The sequence below is a fragment of the Rhinatrema bivittatum genome, chromosome 4 (assembly GCF_901001135.1).
Source record: "Rhinatrema bivittatum chromosome 4, aRhiBiv1.1, whole genome shotgun sequence".
Lineage (NCBI taxonomy): Eukaryota > Metazoa > Chordata > Amphibia > Gymnophiona > Rhinatrematidae > Rhinatrema > Rhinatrema bivittatum.
The window spans coordinates 4,579,275-4,592,663 of NC_042618.1; the positions used below are offsets into that span (position 1 = coordinate 4,579,275).

Below are 13,389 nucleotides of genomic sequence, written 5' to 3' on the forward strand. Positions count from 1 at the left end.
AAAAAGACCACCTGTCTAGTCTGCCCATCCACACAACTGCTCTGCAGTCTCTACCACTCCCTCAGAGATCTTCTGCGCTTATCCCAGGCTTTCCTGAATTCAGACGCTGTCCTTGTCTCCACCTCCTCCATGGGGAGGCCTCTCCATGCATCCACCACCCCCTCTGCAAAGAAATATTTCCTACGATTACTCCTCAGTCTACCCCCTATTAACCTCATCTCATCACTCCTCATTCTAGAGCCTCCTTTTCATTAAAAGAGAATCACCTCCTCTTCATTGAGATCTCTGAAGTATTTAAATGTCTCTGTCATGTCTTTTTTTTTATTTTATTTATTCAAAATGTATTATAAACCGAATCCCGAGCCAAGTAAAAGGGAAGCCCAAAGCAGTGTATCTCCCCATTCTGCCTTTCCTCCAGGGTGTACATGTTTAAATCTTTAAATCTATCCCCCTATGCTTCAGAACGAAGACCACTGACCATTTTAGTAACCTCCCTCTGGAGCGACTCAATTCTCCCTTTTTCTGCTGACCATTCCTCTTCCTATGCAGCCAAGCATCTTTCTGGCTTTTGCTACCTGTTTGGCCACCTTAGGATCATCAGTTATGATCACCCCCAGATCCCGCTCTTCTTTCATGCTTAGAAGAATTTCACCCCCTAAACTGCACCTCTCCCTTGCATTTTTTTTCACCCTAAATGTATGACTCTGCATTTTTTAGCATTAAATCTTAGCTGACGTACCCTAGACCGTTCCTTGAGCTGCTGTAGTGTAAGCAATATAAGGGTATACGTAGCCAGGAGGAGACTGCCTGCACCTCCTCCCCTTCCCTCTCTGGGTGATACTGCCCATGCTATTACTTACTTACTTACTTACTTTATTTATTTATTTATTTATTTATTTATTTATTTAAAGTGTTTTCTATACCGAGGTATAGCTATCAGCCTTCACCCCGGTTTACAGTTACAACATGTTACATTTAACATTGAACTACAAAGAATAACAGAGGTGACATCAGAAAAATTAAGAAATTAAAAATAAATTAAAAAATAAATTAAAAATAAACAACATTATAAATTAAACAATTAAAGTCTTCCAAGTAACTTCAGGGAAAAAACATTTAACAATCGATGTGCTTATGATCAAACCATGTAGTACTTAGTTTATAAGCGTTCTGCTACACGATTGTGAATTAGCTATGTTGTGTGATATTAGCCAATACCATCTTTGAATGCTTGATAGAATAACCAAGTTTTGAGTTCTTTTTTAAACGACTTGATGTTGGTTTGAACGGTTAAGTGATCGGGTAGAGAGTTCCATAAATTCGGACCAGCTATGGATATGGCTCTTTTCCTTGTGCTGGATAGTTTGGCTGATGGGAGTGATGGTATTTCAAGTTGTAATTTACTTGTTCTTGTTGTACGATGCGATCTATGAACATGTATGACATTGTCAAACGCCGTGTTGTCTGTTTTGTGAATTGCGTTGTGCAGAATTGTAAGTCGATTCTTTTTTCGACTGGAAGCCAATGTCGACTGTTGAGGATGGGTGCAATGTAGTCTGATTTATTCTTGCCAGTTAGGACTCTCGCTGCGGCATTCTGTAAAAGTTGAAGTGGTTTTAGGGTCGCTTTAGGTAGACCTAGGAAGAGTGCGTTGCAGTAGTCGAGGCTATTCAAAAAGCCCAGGAAAGGATACCTGTGTTTTTTCAGAATCAGACTGCTTTATTTTCAGACAATTCAGGTTTACCAGTTAGAATCCAATAGACCACGCATGCCTCCACAGTCCTTGATACAGCACAGACTTATTCTGAGTAAAGCTCTGCATCATCAGTGAACATAAACATATCAGAGACCTTGACTTGCTTACGGTGTGTTAATAAATGTAGTTAGATAACTACCCCCAATAGTTTTAAGAGATTACCTTCCATTTCATCCAGAAGCAGTCCCTGGGGGGAGGTCTTGGAGGCAGTCTCTGCCGAAGGAGGCTTGTGTTCTTAGCGCCTGTCTCTTGCTGGGCTCGGGAGGTTTGGCTGAGCTCTAAAGAAGAAAAGACATGTTTGAGAGGAATAGCCAGGTAACAGCAGGGCTTCTTGCATGCACAAGGCACTGGAGCTCCTCTGCTTCATTGCTGGGAGAGTCGGAGACTGGGGGCTCAGGTGTTAATGGTTCTTCTTTCACCGCCCCCCCTGAGCCCTCTCCCTGGCTGCTTATAATGGACAAAGCATGAATATGTAAAAGCTTATGCACATGCAAACAGAGGCCCCATTCCCATCGGGTGGGGTCACATCTCCTGCTGCCTGGCAACTCTGGACAGGGGGTATGATCTTGGTCCTGCAACCTCTTGACCTTTGAGCTGTCTTGCGGTTTCAGTGCTTTTCTTTGAGCTGTCTGATGTATTGCCCTTTGGATATGCTGTTTTTTGACTCCAGGCAAATTTGAGTTGTTTTCGCACCTGTGACCTGTCTTAGCTCATCGGTGTGGAAAGAATCTTCAGCCCTTAGTTAAACAGGCAGATCATATAAACTGGGCACATATTGTTATTCTGGTCAAAAGTTCCTCGTCTTGTTTTTCTGTTGAAACATTCATGTCGGTGTTCATCTTATGAAGTCTGTGTCCCTCTCGTGAGGTCAGTATTCATTTGGTTGCCTACAGTGGTAAAAACTTCGGATATCTTCTCATGTTTTCCACACCTTCCTGTTGCAGATTTTAGTATCATTGGCAAAAAGGTAAATCTTTCTCAGCAAGCCTTTTGCATTGTTGATCACGATCACGAAAATGTTGAAAAAGAAGTGGTCCAAGGAGCGATCCCTGTGGCACACTGCTAGCAATGGCCCCCTCCTTGGGGGACCACTACCCTTGTTTACCTCCCCTCAGCCAGTTTCTACCCCAGGCAGTCGGTTTAGGGTCCACACCAAGGGCACTCAGTTAATTTATTTGCTGATGCCTATCTGTGTCAGAGGCCTTGCTGACATCCAAGTACAGAACGTCTAGCGCTCTCCCCTGACCCAGGTCTCTGGACACCCAGTCAAAGAAATGGATCAGATTCATCTGTCAAGATTTACCTCTGCTAAAACCAGGCTGCCTCGGATCTTGCAATCTATCGGATCCCAGAAACCACACTCTCCTCTGTTTTATATCTCCCGTCTGGCATGTGAGCGTCTGAGAGCACACGGGTCCTTTGTTCGGATGTCAGCTTTAGAACTGAACGTTGGAACCCCGTTAAGAAAAGCTGCCTGCAGGTTTCTAGAATGTTCTCAGCCCTGTACCTCTGTGTTGTGGCTCTGCTGTTACATCCAGGGAAAATGGAAAAGATTTGCCTTTTGTGGGGGTTGGTTGCTGTGCCGTCACCCCATGACTAGCTCTAAATGTGATGTTTGTATCCATAAGGACCCCCATGTGGGTGCAACCAGAAGCCCTGAGCCTGCCACGCTGGCAGAAATAAAGTGATAAAGCACACGCAAGAGTGCCACAGGGCAGAAAGCCACGTGATAGAGGGCAGTGGCGTGGCTGGTTAAGGAGGCTGCTTCAGGAGACCACAAATGTACAAAATGGAAAATGGATCAAGCTGATCATGAAGGTGGAACCCATGCTACTGCGGCATTGAGGCTGGCTGCAAGGCCTTCCCTGCTACCTGAGTCACCGGGCGCTGGGTCATGTTGTTCGGGGGCACTGGGCCTGCCTGACATGGCGTCCGCGATGTCATCCTCTCACTGAGCAGAAAGCTTTGAAACCCAGGACATGAGCAGAGGGAAGCGGAGAGGGCAACAGAGGCAGTTAGCGTTTCAGCTGCAGACAGTTTGATTCTGACACATCTCATGCTCACAAAACCACTCTTGACCTGAAAAACGTGCTATGAGATTTCCATCGGGGGAAGAGAGTTACACAGCACAGTAATTCAGTTCTTACAGCATGCCTTCCTATAGCAGCTGGATTCTTTGAGGCAAACTGCAGTGGTTTAAAATTTAACTCGAAAACATAATAGTGTTTACGAAACACAAATGGTGGAGACTAAAAGAAATCCTTTCAAAGATGTGACCACTATTGCATGTGTAATTTTTTGCTCAATTTGCTAGTCAAGGCACTTTTTGGAAAGGCTTGGATACTGCAGAGTCGACCTGGCTGCAGAAACCTAAGCTGTGGTTTTCCTTCACCTCAGAAGAGCAGAGACAGAGCTGTAGGATTCTGAATCCAGAATATAAACTGGCAGGGATTGTTGGTAATGCAGTTTGAGATTTCTCACTTACGTTGGGTCTAAAGTAGCTAAAGGTGCTTTTCAGTAGTTGATGAATGTACAATTTGAACCCTCATGCTGGGGCTGAAGTGTTTATCTGTGGGCTGATAAAATAAACAGAAGCATTTAAAACCATTTAACGTTCTGAAATCCACCAACGCTCCCAACATTTCTCATTTCTAAATCCTAGCTTTGTTTAAGTCGCTAATCTCCAAGCCACAGCCTGTCGGGTTTTCACGATATCCAGCATGACCATGCATCAGATGCATGCGCATATACTGATCTCCAATGGATGTATTCACCGTGCTTATCCTGACAACCCGATTGGCTGTGGAGTCCCCAGGACAGGTTTGGGAACTGGTGAAAAGACAGCCAGCACGTCAGGCTACAGGGGCTAGGATAGAGGGAGGGATTACGTCTCCCGCCTTTCCCTGGCTGCCCGTTGAGGTGAGATGCAAACCCAAGGTTGTCAGCTTGACATTTAAAACCCTTTACGGCCTAGGGCAAGGCTAGCCTTACGTTACTTAATAACATAGACATGCGAAAATAACACAACACACAGCAGTACAACATAAAATGATACAGCAACAAAGCAATACATAAAAATACAATAAGATCAAATGCCTAGGGCCATAGCTTGGACTTCCCTCAGTCTCACTGAGGCAGGACGTTCCAACAAGAGTACATTTTGCAGACTTCACTGATCTTTGGCCTGCCGCTCGGCTGCTTTCCATGCATTTGCATGCGATGAAGCTCATTGACATATCTGTGCCTGCTTTAGGGGCTGGGATATAACGCACAGAGGTCTGCAGTAAATGTTAAATCTGCAAGTAATTTCTTTTTTGCCTCCAATAATGCATTTTACTGTGCGGCACATGCGTCGTTGCAGCTTAGTGAATAGGCCCCTCAGGGCACGGTGATGTGGTACCTAAATCAGCCGCTTCGAAATTCCGAAATTTAGGAGCTAATATTTATTAAATAGGTACATTTAGGTGCCAAAAAGGTGACGTCTGCAGGGATGGAGATAGGGTGGGGAAACCTGGCACTGATTTTCAGCAGGAGGCTAATAAATTGGAGACCTAAATTTAGACACCTGCATCTTAAGCATCCAAATGAAGCAGTGAGTGTTTTTTTTGAAATGACCCCAAAGCGCTAGTTAAATCTTGATTTTGTGGGACTTGTAGAACTCACTGCATTAGACTTCTATTACAATTTAAGAAGAGTCTGGATACATGGACGTGCCCCTCTGCCCCGGCGCATGACGAGACGAAGGGGTGCTTGAGGCTGGCCAGTGACATTTTGGAAATGGTGTTGGCCTTGGAGCGTAGGTGGGGGGCTCTCTGGCCTACTCCATTAGACCACCAGGTCATACAAGTAGGTGACCCGAGGTACTGGGGGGTGGAGGAGCAGTAGGGAATCAGGAATCAGGAGAGGGCCTGAAGGGGGACCCAGCGGGGTGGGGGAGGGGAAGGGTCAGTATTTTATATAACAAGGGGAGGGGTTTGGGGACGAGGGTGGGGATAATGAGCTTTGGGTCATTTTTATAATTGGAAAGTTTGGCCACCTCGGGGTGGGAGAAGGGAGGTCTCGGTAGAACCCCCACTGATTTTACAACTCTGGGGGGACTTGACCAGAGGCTTCACCGTCCCCTCTGAGGCCGGAGCCCGCCAGCGTCGGGACGTGCGTTAGTATTCCCAGCGCTCCTTGGGAAAGTTAGCAGCCCCGCGTGATTCGCTCAGCATTCGGCTTCCCTGTCTATGAGCTGATCCGCGTTGTGTTTGTACGCGTTTGCCTGCAAATCATCTCACTTTGATGCCCGCGTCGTGCCGGGCATTTGAATTACTGCGCGTTAGCTCTGCATTAAGGCATTTATCGCATGGTCAAGCCTCGGTTTGTGAGGGAAGTCCCTAAGTGGCTTTACCTGAGGCAATGTGCGATAAGGTGAACTCCCTAAGTCCCAAGGCGTGTCAGGGAGGAAAGGCAGATCTCAGCCCTGGTTCCCCGCCCATCGCTCTAACCCCTGACTATGTCTCGGTGGAGCGGGTTAAAAGACGGTGGATTAAGACTTCTCATTATTTTGCTGCAGAGAGAAGCTCACCGCTGCTCCCGGGTGTGCACCGAAGGGACTGTTATTCCTGGTGACTTGGTGTAAGCCCCTCAGGAGTGGGACCCAGCTGCAATGCTCAGGGGAGCGGCCCGTGACATCGTCGAGTATTGGCCGCAGCCTCTCTTATGTCACACGTGCACCAAAGGCCGTCAGCACATGGTCACGTCATGATCTCAGGCAAACCCGAAAGCTGGGTGTTTCTCAGCTGCTTCTGGAAGAGAATGTGAGGGCAGGTAGGAGATAAACTGACTGGCCTGCTAATTCTGTTGCAGTTCCAGCGGCAAACTAATTGTGTATTCGGCTTACAGGAGTGATAATCTGCGAGCGAGGGATGGGGTCTCCTGCCATCTGCTTTCTATTCATTTCTAGGCACGCCGTTTTTGTCATGTAAAGGTATCCTAAACGTGAAGGGAATTAGAGTTTGCATGCAAATACCTTTCTTGTTTCCAGAGCTAAGGCAGTTGGGTGGCAGCTGGCACGCATTGGGAATGCTGAGGGGGCTGCCTCTGTGTGCAGGCACCGTGCCTTGCGCTGGTTGCTGAAACTGTGCCCTAGACCAGCTTCTGCTGTTTACTTTTAATGGACACTGTAAACTGATGGTGGTAATCCTTAGGGGCAGCATTGTCCTCAGCGTCAATTACTGCAGCACTATAGCAGGGGTCATTTTCCCCAGAGTCAGTGACTGTAAGGCTGCATCGCAGGGGTCATTTTCCCCCAGAGTCAGTGACTGTAAGGCTGCATCGCGGGGGTCATTTTCCCCAGAGTCAGTCACTGTAAGGCTGCATCATGGGGGTCATTTTCCCCAGAGTCAGTCACTGTAAGGCTGCATCGCAGGGGTCATTTTCCCCAGAGTCAGTGACTGTAAGGCTGCATCGCAGGGGTCATTTTCCCCAGAGTCAGTGACTGTAAGGCTGCATCGCAGGGGTCATTTTCCCCAGAGTCAGTGACTGTATGGCTGCATCGCGGGGGTCATTTTCCCCAGAGTCAGTCACTGTAAGGCTGCATCGCGGGGGTCATTTTCCCCAGAGTCAGTCACTGTAAGGCTGCATCATGGGGGTCATTTTCCCCAGAGTCAGTCACTGTAAGGCTGCATCATGGGGGGTCATTTTCCCCAGAGTCAGTCGCTGTAAGGCTACATCATGGGGGGTCATTTTCCCCAGAGTCGGTCACTGTAAGGTTGCATCATGGGGGGTCATTTTCCCCAGAGTCAGTCACTGTAAGGCTGCATCGTGGGGGTCATTTTCCCCAGAGTCAGTTGCTGTAGGGCTGTGACACAGGGGTCATTTTCCCCAGAGTCAGACACTGTAAGGCTGCATCATTGGGGTCATTTTCCCCAGAGTCAGTCGCTGTAGGGCTGTGACACAGGGGTCATTTTCCCCAGAGTCAGTCACTGTAAGGCTGCATTATAGGGGTCATTTTTCCAGAGTCAGTCGCTGTAGGGCTGTGACACAGGGGTCATTTTCCCCAGAGTCAGTCACTGTAAGGCTGCATTATAGGGGTCATTTTTCCAGAGTCAGTCGCTGTAGGGCTGTGACACAGGGGTCATTTTCCCCAGAGTCAGTCACTGTAAGGCTGCATTATAGGGGTCATTTTTCCAGAGTCAGTCACTGTAGGGCTGCGTCACAGGGGTCATTTTCCCCAGAGTCAATCACTGTAATGCTGCATCATGGCTTTAGTTACAGATATGTATTGTTCACATCTGGGTAAACAGTGCTTACATGTTGCTAGATTGCAGTCTGTCAGCACCTTCCTGGGAGGTAGCGTCACTGGGGAAAGCAGCCCCGAGGGACTATTGCCCCAGGAGCTAACCAGCTGAACCAGGCCGGCGTTGCACCCTGGCTCTGAGAGACTTGGCACTGTCCTGCAGCCCAAGGCTGCAGGAGACGGAGACTACTGGCAAGTGCTTGTGGCCACTCCCCCCAATAATGAGGTCATGAGGAGGTGTGTGCCCTTTGGGTCTGACAGCTGAGGAGCCGGGAGACACCAAGGGTAAGGGCTGGTGTAGCAGGAAGAAAAAGAAAATGAAGTTACAGGTGTGGGGAGCATGCAACTGTCGTCACACGTCAATAGCATTAAATATTTGAATTAGAGGTCAAAGAACTGACATAGTTTAAGGCCAAGCCTCAATAGTAGAACAGTAGAGTCAGGAGAAACCAGAGAGTCAAGGGCCAAACCGATGGGATGAAGGCGATGAGGGCATATTGTGCACACCGAGGGTCCCGGGGCAAAGGTCGGAGAGGCTGCACTTAATTTACCCTTCCAATTAATGCTAAAACAAGGGGACAAATGTGGAAGTAATGAGCAGATTCTGAAGAGACCTTAGAAAGTTCTTGGTCACTCTGTGGAATCTGTGACCAGAGGACATGGTCCAGGTGACGGGTCAGGGGGTTTAAAAGAGGTCTGGACGAGTTCATGAGGGGAAAGTCCCTAGCACATTATTAGTCAGGGCGTGAGTAACAGGAATTGGATTACTTTATGGGATCTGCCGGGTACTTGTGACCTGGAGTGCCCTCTGTCAGAGGCAGGACGCTGGGCTCGATGGACCTTGGACTGACCCAGCCTGGCATGTTCTTGGGTTCTTAGTTTAATTTCAAAGTCTTTTGCTGATGATTTTGTTATTAACCCAGCGTGAAGTTTTCCCCCGCACAGAGGCATTTGCACGCTGACCCGGTGCGGTAACAGATGGGGGTGGGGCCTGGAGATGCACACGTTTACCTGCAGTGTCGGGGGCTCCCACTTAGGCCCGCACTCTTGCTTTTTCTAGAGTGGGCTGGGTTTTCTGGGATGAGAAGCCCGTCGGGCTGGCACGTCCGGCAGGCGGGGGTGGTGCTGCCTGTTCCAGGGCTGAGAGGTCGTGCCCCTCGGGGCGTCCAGCTCCCGCTGCCCTGCCTGCGGGGCTCTCCGGCGGCCGTGCCTTCGCTTCCCGGGGCCACACACACACGCACTCGGCGGCGGGGCCCCCGGCTGGATTTCGGGGCGCTCCCTGCTGTTGGCGCTGCGTGGTTTATGTTTCTGCACTCCCCGCTTGCAGCTGGATGGAAAAGTGATTTATACATCTGAAATTAAATTAAATGTCCCTCATCTCAAGTGAGGCTAATTCAGCCTTTTGATGCAGCGTTAATCCTGCCCACGTTATTGCTTTCAGATGCTTCGTCGCAGGTCAGGGCTCTTGTACTGCACGTCCAGGCCTCCCTGTCCAGTTTCCTGCTCACGTATTTCAGTGGCATGGAAAGCACAGAGCAGCGCGAGGGCTTTGCAGGAGCAGACAGGGGCTACCTCTTGCTTTCCTGACGCGGAGGGCCCGTTTCCATCCCCGAAATGTGGTGTTTGCTGCAAGAAGCGTCTGCTGGACCTGGGGGGGGGGGGGAGAGAGGGAGGGGCCGCACTGTTCTAATATCGGTGCATGGGCTGAGGCTGTGACGAATCTTCTGCGTTTGTGATGCGTTTTCCAGAGCTGTGGTGAGGAAGGGAACCTCGTGCTCGGATAAGTCCGGCTCTTGAGAGTGAGTGTTAGGCTACTGGGGAAAAAGGGTCTTCAGTCTGAGAGTGCGCCGTGGCGTTACTGCTAACTTTCTTCGGAGGCTGTGCGCAGTGTGAGCAGTCGCATGAACGCAAACGCCAAAATTAATGTCGTTTTTTTCTTTTCTTATTTTTTTTTCCAGCTGGAGCCACCTACATTTTTGGGAAAAGTGGAGGCCTCATATTATACACGTGGCCGGCAAACGACAGGCCGAGCACACGAACGGACCGCCTGGCCGTGGGTTTCAGTACCACCGTGAAGGACGGCATCCTGGTGCGGATCGACAGCGCGCCGGGGCTGGGAGACTTCCTTCAGCTGCACATAGTGAGTACCACGTCTCCTCCCCGCCTTACAGTGCAGTCAGGGGGGTGATGGCACTAACCCAGGAGTGGTCTGTATTCACTTGTGTTTTGTGGATTGCAGTCTCGTGGGATCTTACCTCCGGTTCCCAGGCAGTCCGTGACTCTGTAATCATCCTTTGCTCGCTGAAACAATGCAGAAAGCGCTAGGAGAGGAGATAAGAGCAGAGCAGGCTGCAGGGGTCGGTTTTGTGGTTCATGTTGTGCTGGTCCCATCTGTGATCCATGCCTAGCTCGCTGCTCTGTAGATGCATAGTCTGGGAGGAGCAAGGCGCCTGCCACCTTCAGCAGCCTTCAGACGTTTCTTCCCAAGTTTAAGCAATGGTTAGGACTGAGACTCTGCTGTTTCTCCAGTGGAGTCACTCTCTAGGAGCTCCTATTACAAGAACACTCCCCTTATAAGAACATCTTTACACAGTCGCTGTGTGGATTTCCACCTCAGAGCATTCCTGGGGCTTGGAGTGCTGCCGCTCTGTTGATGTGGCCCCCTCAGGGTGATCTCAGACGTGGAAGCCATGGCACAGTACTGCACAGAGGTGTTGCCAGCACTCGCCTGCTTACAGTTTGGGTTATAGGTACCCTCACTGCTGTCTTTCATCTCCTATTTATAAATTATACCCGAAGTGAACCCCCCTCCATTCTGGCAGTGAGCGTCTCTTCAGGTGGCAGCGCTTGGTGTCTATCCTGGGATGAGCAGCAGTAGCGTATAAACCAGTGCGTGTGTGCGTGGCCGGGATGGTAGGCGTTTGGCGTGTTGCCACATTGGATCAGAGATGCTGGTTTGGGTGTCTTTGTCAGTGAGAAGGCCCCTGCCTCCTGTGTAGCGGAAGACTGGAAGAGCTTAGTCAATGCTGTAACGCAGCAAGGTGCATGCAATTACTTACCTCTCAGAATGCCCAAGCAATGGAACGGATTACTTTTCCATCTGTGTAATTAATCCATAATCCATATTAATGCTGTAAGGAACGTCGCACGAGATCCAGGAACGAGCTGGTTCAGCTGCAGGATGCCTGGCGTGACGACTGACTGTAACGGAGTTCAGGATAAAAACTCGGGCTGCCCCCTTCCAGGCTAGGTGTGCATTATTGCCGGCCCACACTAAAGATGGCTGCCTCCAGAATCTGCCATCTTGTTCAGTTGCACACAAAGGAAAATGTAATCTGAGATCAACACAGAGAAAGACACGGCAGACGGGGGTCGCCTGGATCGTACTCAGGGCAAACGCGTTTTAATGGGAATTAGCCGAAATTGAAAATGGATTGACTTTGCAACGGGACAGGGCTAAATAGCCATGGGATATCTCAAAGCCCAGCTCTTGAGACGGATCCCTTAGAATCCATAAGGACATCCATTTATACGCAACCAAAGCAAGAATGAATTCTTTAGCTGTTCATGAAGGCCTCTCATCTCTAAACGCCCCCCTCCCCCTCCTCCCCCAGCAAAATCTGTTCCTTCTGCAGTTTGATTCCATGCACTGGGAGCTGCCCCTCCATCTGCATCCTTCGTCTCCCCCAATTGAAATTTCGGTGGTTATAAGGTTGCTGTGAATCAAGGGCTATGTCAGCAAGACTTTCAGGGTTTTTTTTACCATTGAGATCGTCGTCATTATTCTTACTTTTGGAACTCCCATGCATGCTTAGTAAAACCTTTACTGAGCTCGGAGAGCTGGGGCTCGCACTGTAGCCGATTCATCCTGCTCTCTACGGAGAGCCCTGCTTTCCGGTCCCTTCCCCCAGGAAAGCGCGTCTCTGTTTCAAACTATAAAGGTGCCTGGGTGCGACAGCGGGGACGGGAGTGCTGGGAAAAGTTACAGAGACAGAGCAGGCCTGTTTCTTATATTTTCCACTATGGGAGGAAAGTTGAAACCTCTGCAAATCTTTTCCTTGCCCCAAGGTTTGATAGTGAAGCGCTGGAAATCCATGGCCGCAAGCTGATTTCTGGGGGATTTTTTTGTGCAAATGTAGTCAGGGCCGGCGCTTCCATTAGGCAAACTGGGAGGTTGCCAAGAGAGGCAAAGTTTAGGGGGCAGCAGACTCCTGCCAGCAGGAGGTGCAGAGGGGGCGCTGTGCCAGAGCCAATACTGCCAGAGAAGGGAGCGCTGGTCTGGAGTCCCTGCTGCCGACAGGAGGGAGCACTGCCAGAGGGAAGCAGGGGAGGGGGTGCATGACTGAAGGGCGCCAAATGCTCTTGCATAGGCCCCGAGTGCAGTCAGTGAAGAATCTGTGCAGGCAACCTTTGGAGGGCGCGCAGCTGAAGGGGAGGAGAGTGGGGGCCAGTGCAACCTTTGGAGGGCGCGCAGCTGAAGGGGAGGAGAGTGGGGCCAGTGCAACCTTTGGAGGGCGCGCAGCTGAAGGGGAGGAGAGTGGGGGCCAGTGCAACCTTTGGAGGCGCGCAGCTGAAGGGGAGGAGAGTGGGGGCCAGTGCAACCTTTGGAGGGCGCGCAGCTGAAGGGGAGGAGAGTGGGGGCCAGTGCAACCTTTGGAGGCGCGCAGCTGAAGGGGAGGAGAGTGGGGCCAGTGCAACCTTTGGAGGCGCGCAGCTGAAGGGGAGGAGAGTGGGGGCCAGTGCAACCTTTGGAGGGCGCGCAGCTGAAGGGGAGGAGAGTGGGGGCCAGTGCAACCTTTGGAGGGCGCGCAGCTGAAGGGGAGGAGAGTGGGGCCAGTGCAACCTTTGGAGGGGCGCGCAGCTGAAGGGGAGGAGAGTGGGGCCAGTGCAACCTTTGGAGGCGCGCAGCTGAAGGGGAGGAGAGTGGGGCCAGTGCAACCTTTGGAGGGCGCGCAGCTGAAGGGGAGGAGAGTGGGGCCAGTGCAACCTTTGGAGGGCGCGCAGCTGAAGGGGAGGAGAGTGGGGCCAGTGCAACCTTTGGAGGCGCGCAGCTGAAGGGGAGGAGAGTGGGGCCAGTGCAACCTTTGGAGGCGCGTAGCTGAAGGGGAGGAGAGTGGGGCCAGTGCAACCTTTGGAGGCGCGTAGCTGAAGGGGAGGAGAGTGGGGCCAGTGCAACCTTTGGAGGGCGAGCAGCTGAAGGGGAGGAGAGTGGGGCCAGTGCAACCTTTGGAGGGCGCGCAGCTGAAGGGGAGGAGAGTGGGGCCAGTGCAACCTTTGGAGGCGCGCAGCTGAAGGGGAGGAGAGTGGGGCCAGTGCAACCTTTGGAGGCGCGTAGCTGAAGGGGAGGAAA

General features: G+C 50.7%; 1 protein-coding gene across 17 annotated transcripts in view; it reads left to right on the top strand.

The window, feature by feature from the left end:
• The window catches only part of NRXN3 (neurexin 3), a 2,187,333-nt gene that overhangs the window by 1,695,817 nt on the left and 478,127 nt on the right, over positions 1–13,389 (top strand). Inside the window, exon 2 of one of the 17 annotated variants that reach the window (XM_029597694.1) lies at positions 9,998–10,179. The exons of the other annotated variants lie outside the window; for them this stretch is intronic. Within the exon in view, the coding sequence (XP_029453554.1) occupies positions 9,998–10,179 (182 nt within the window). The remainder of the gene's footprint in view (positions 1–9,997; positions 10,180–13,389) is intronic. 17 annotated transcript variants of the gene reach the window in all.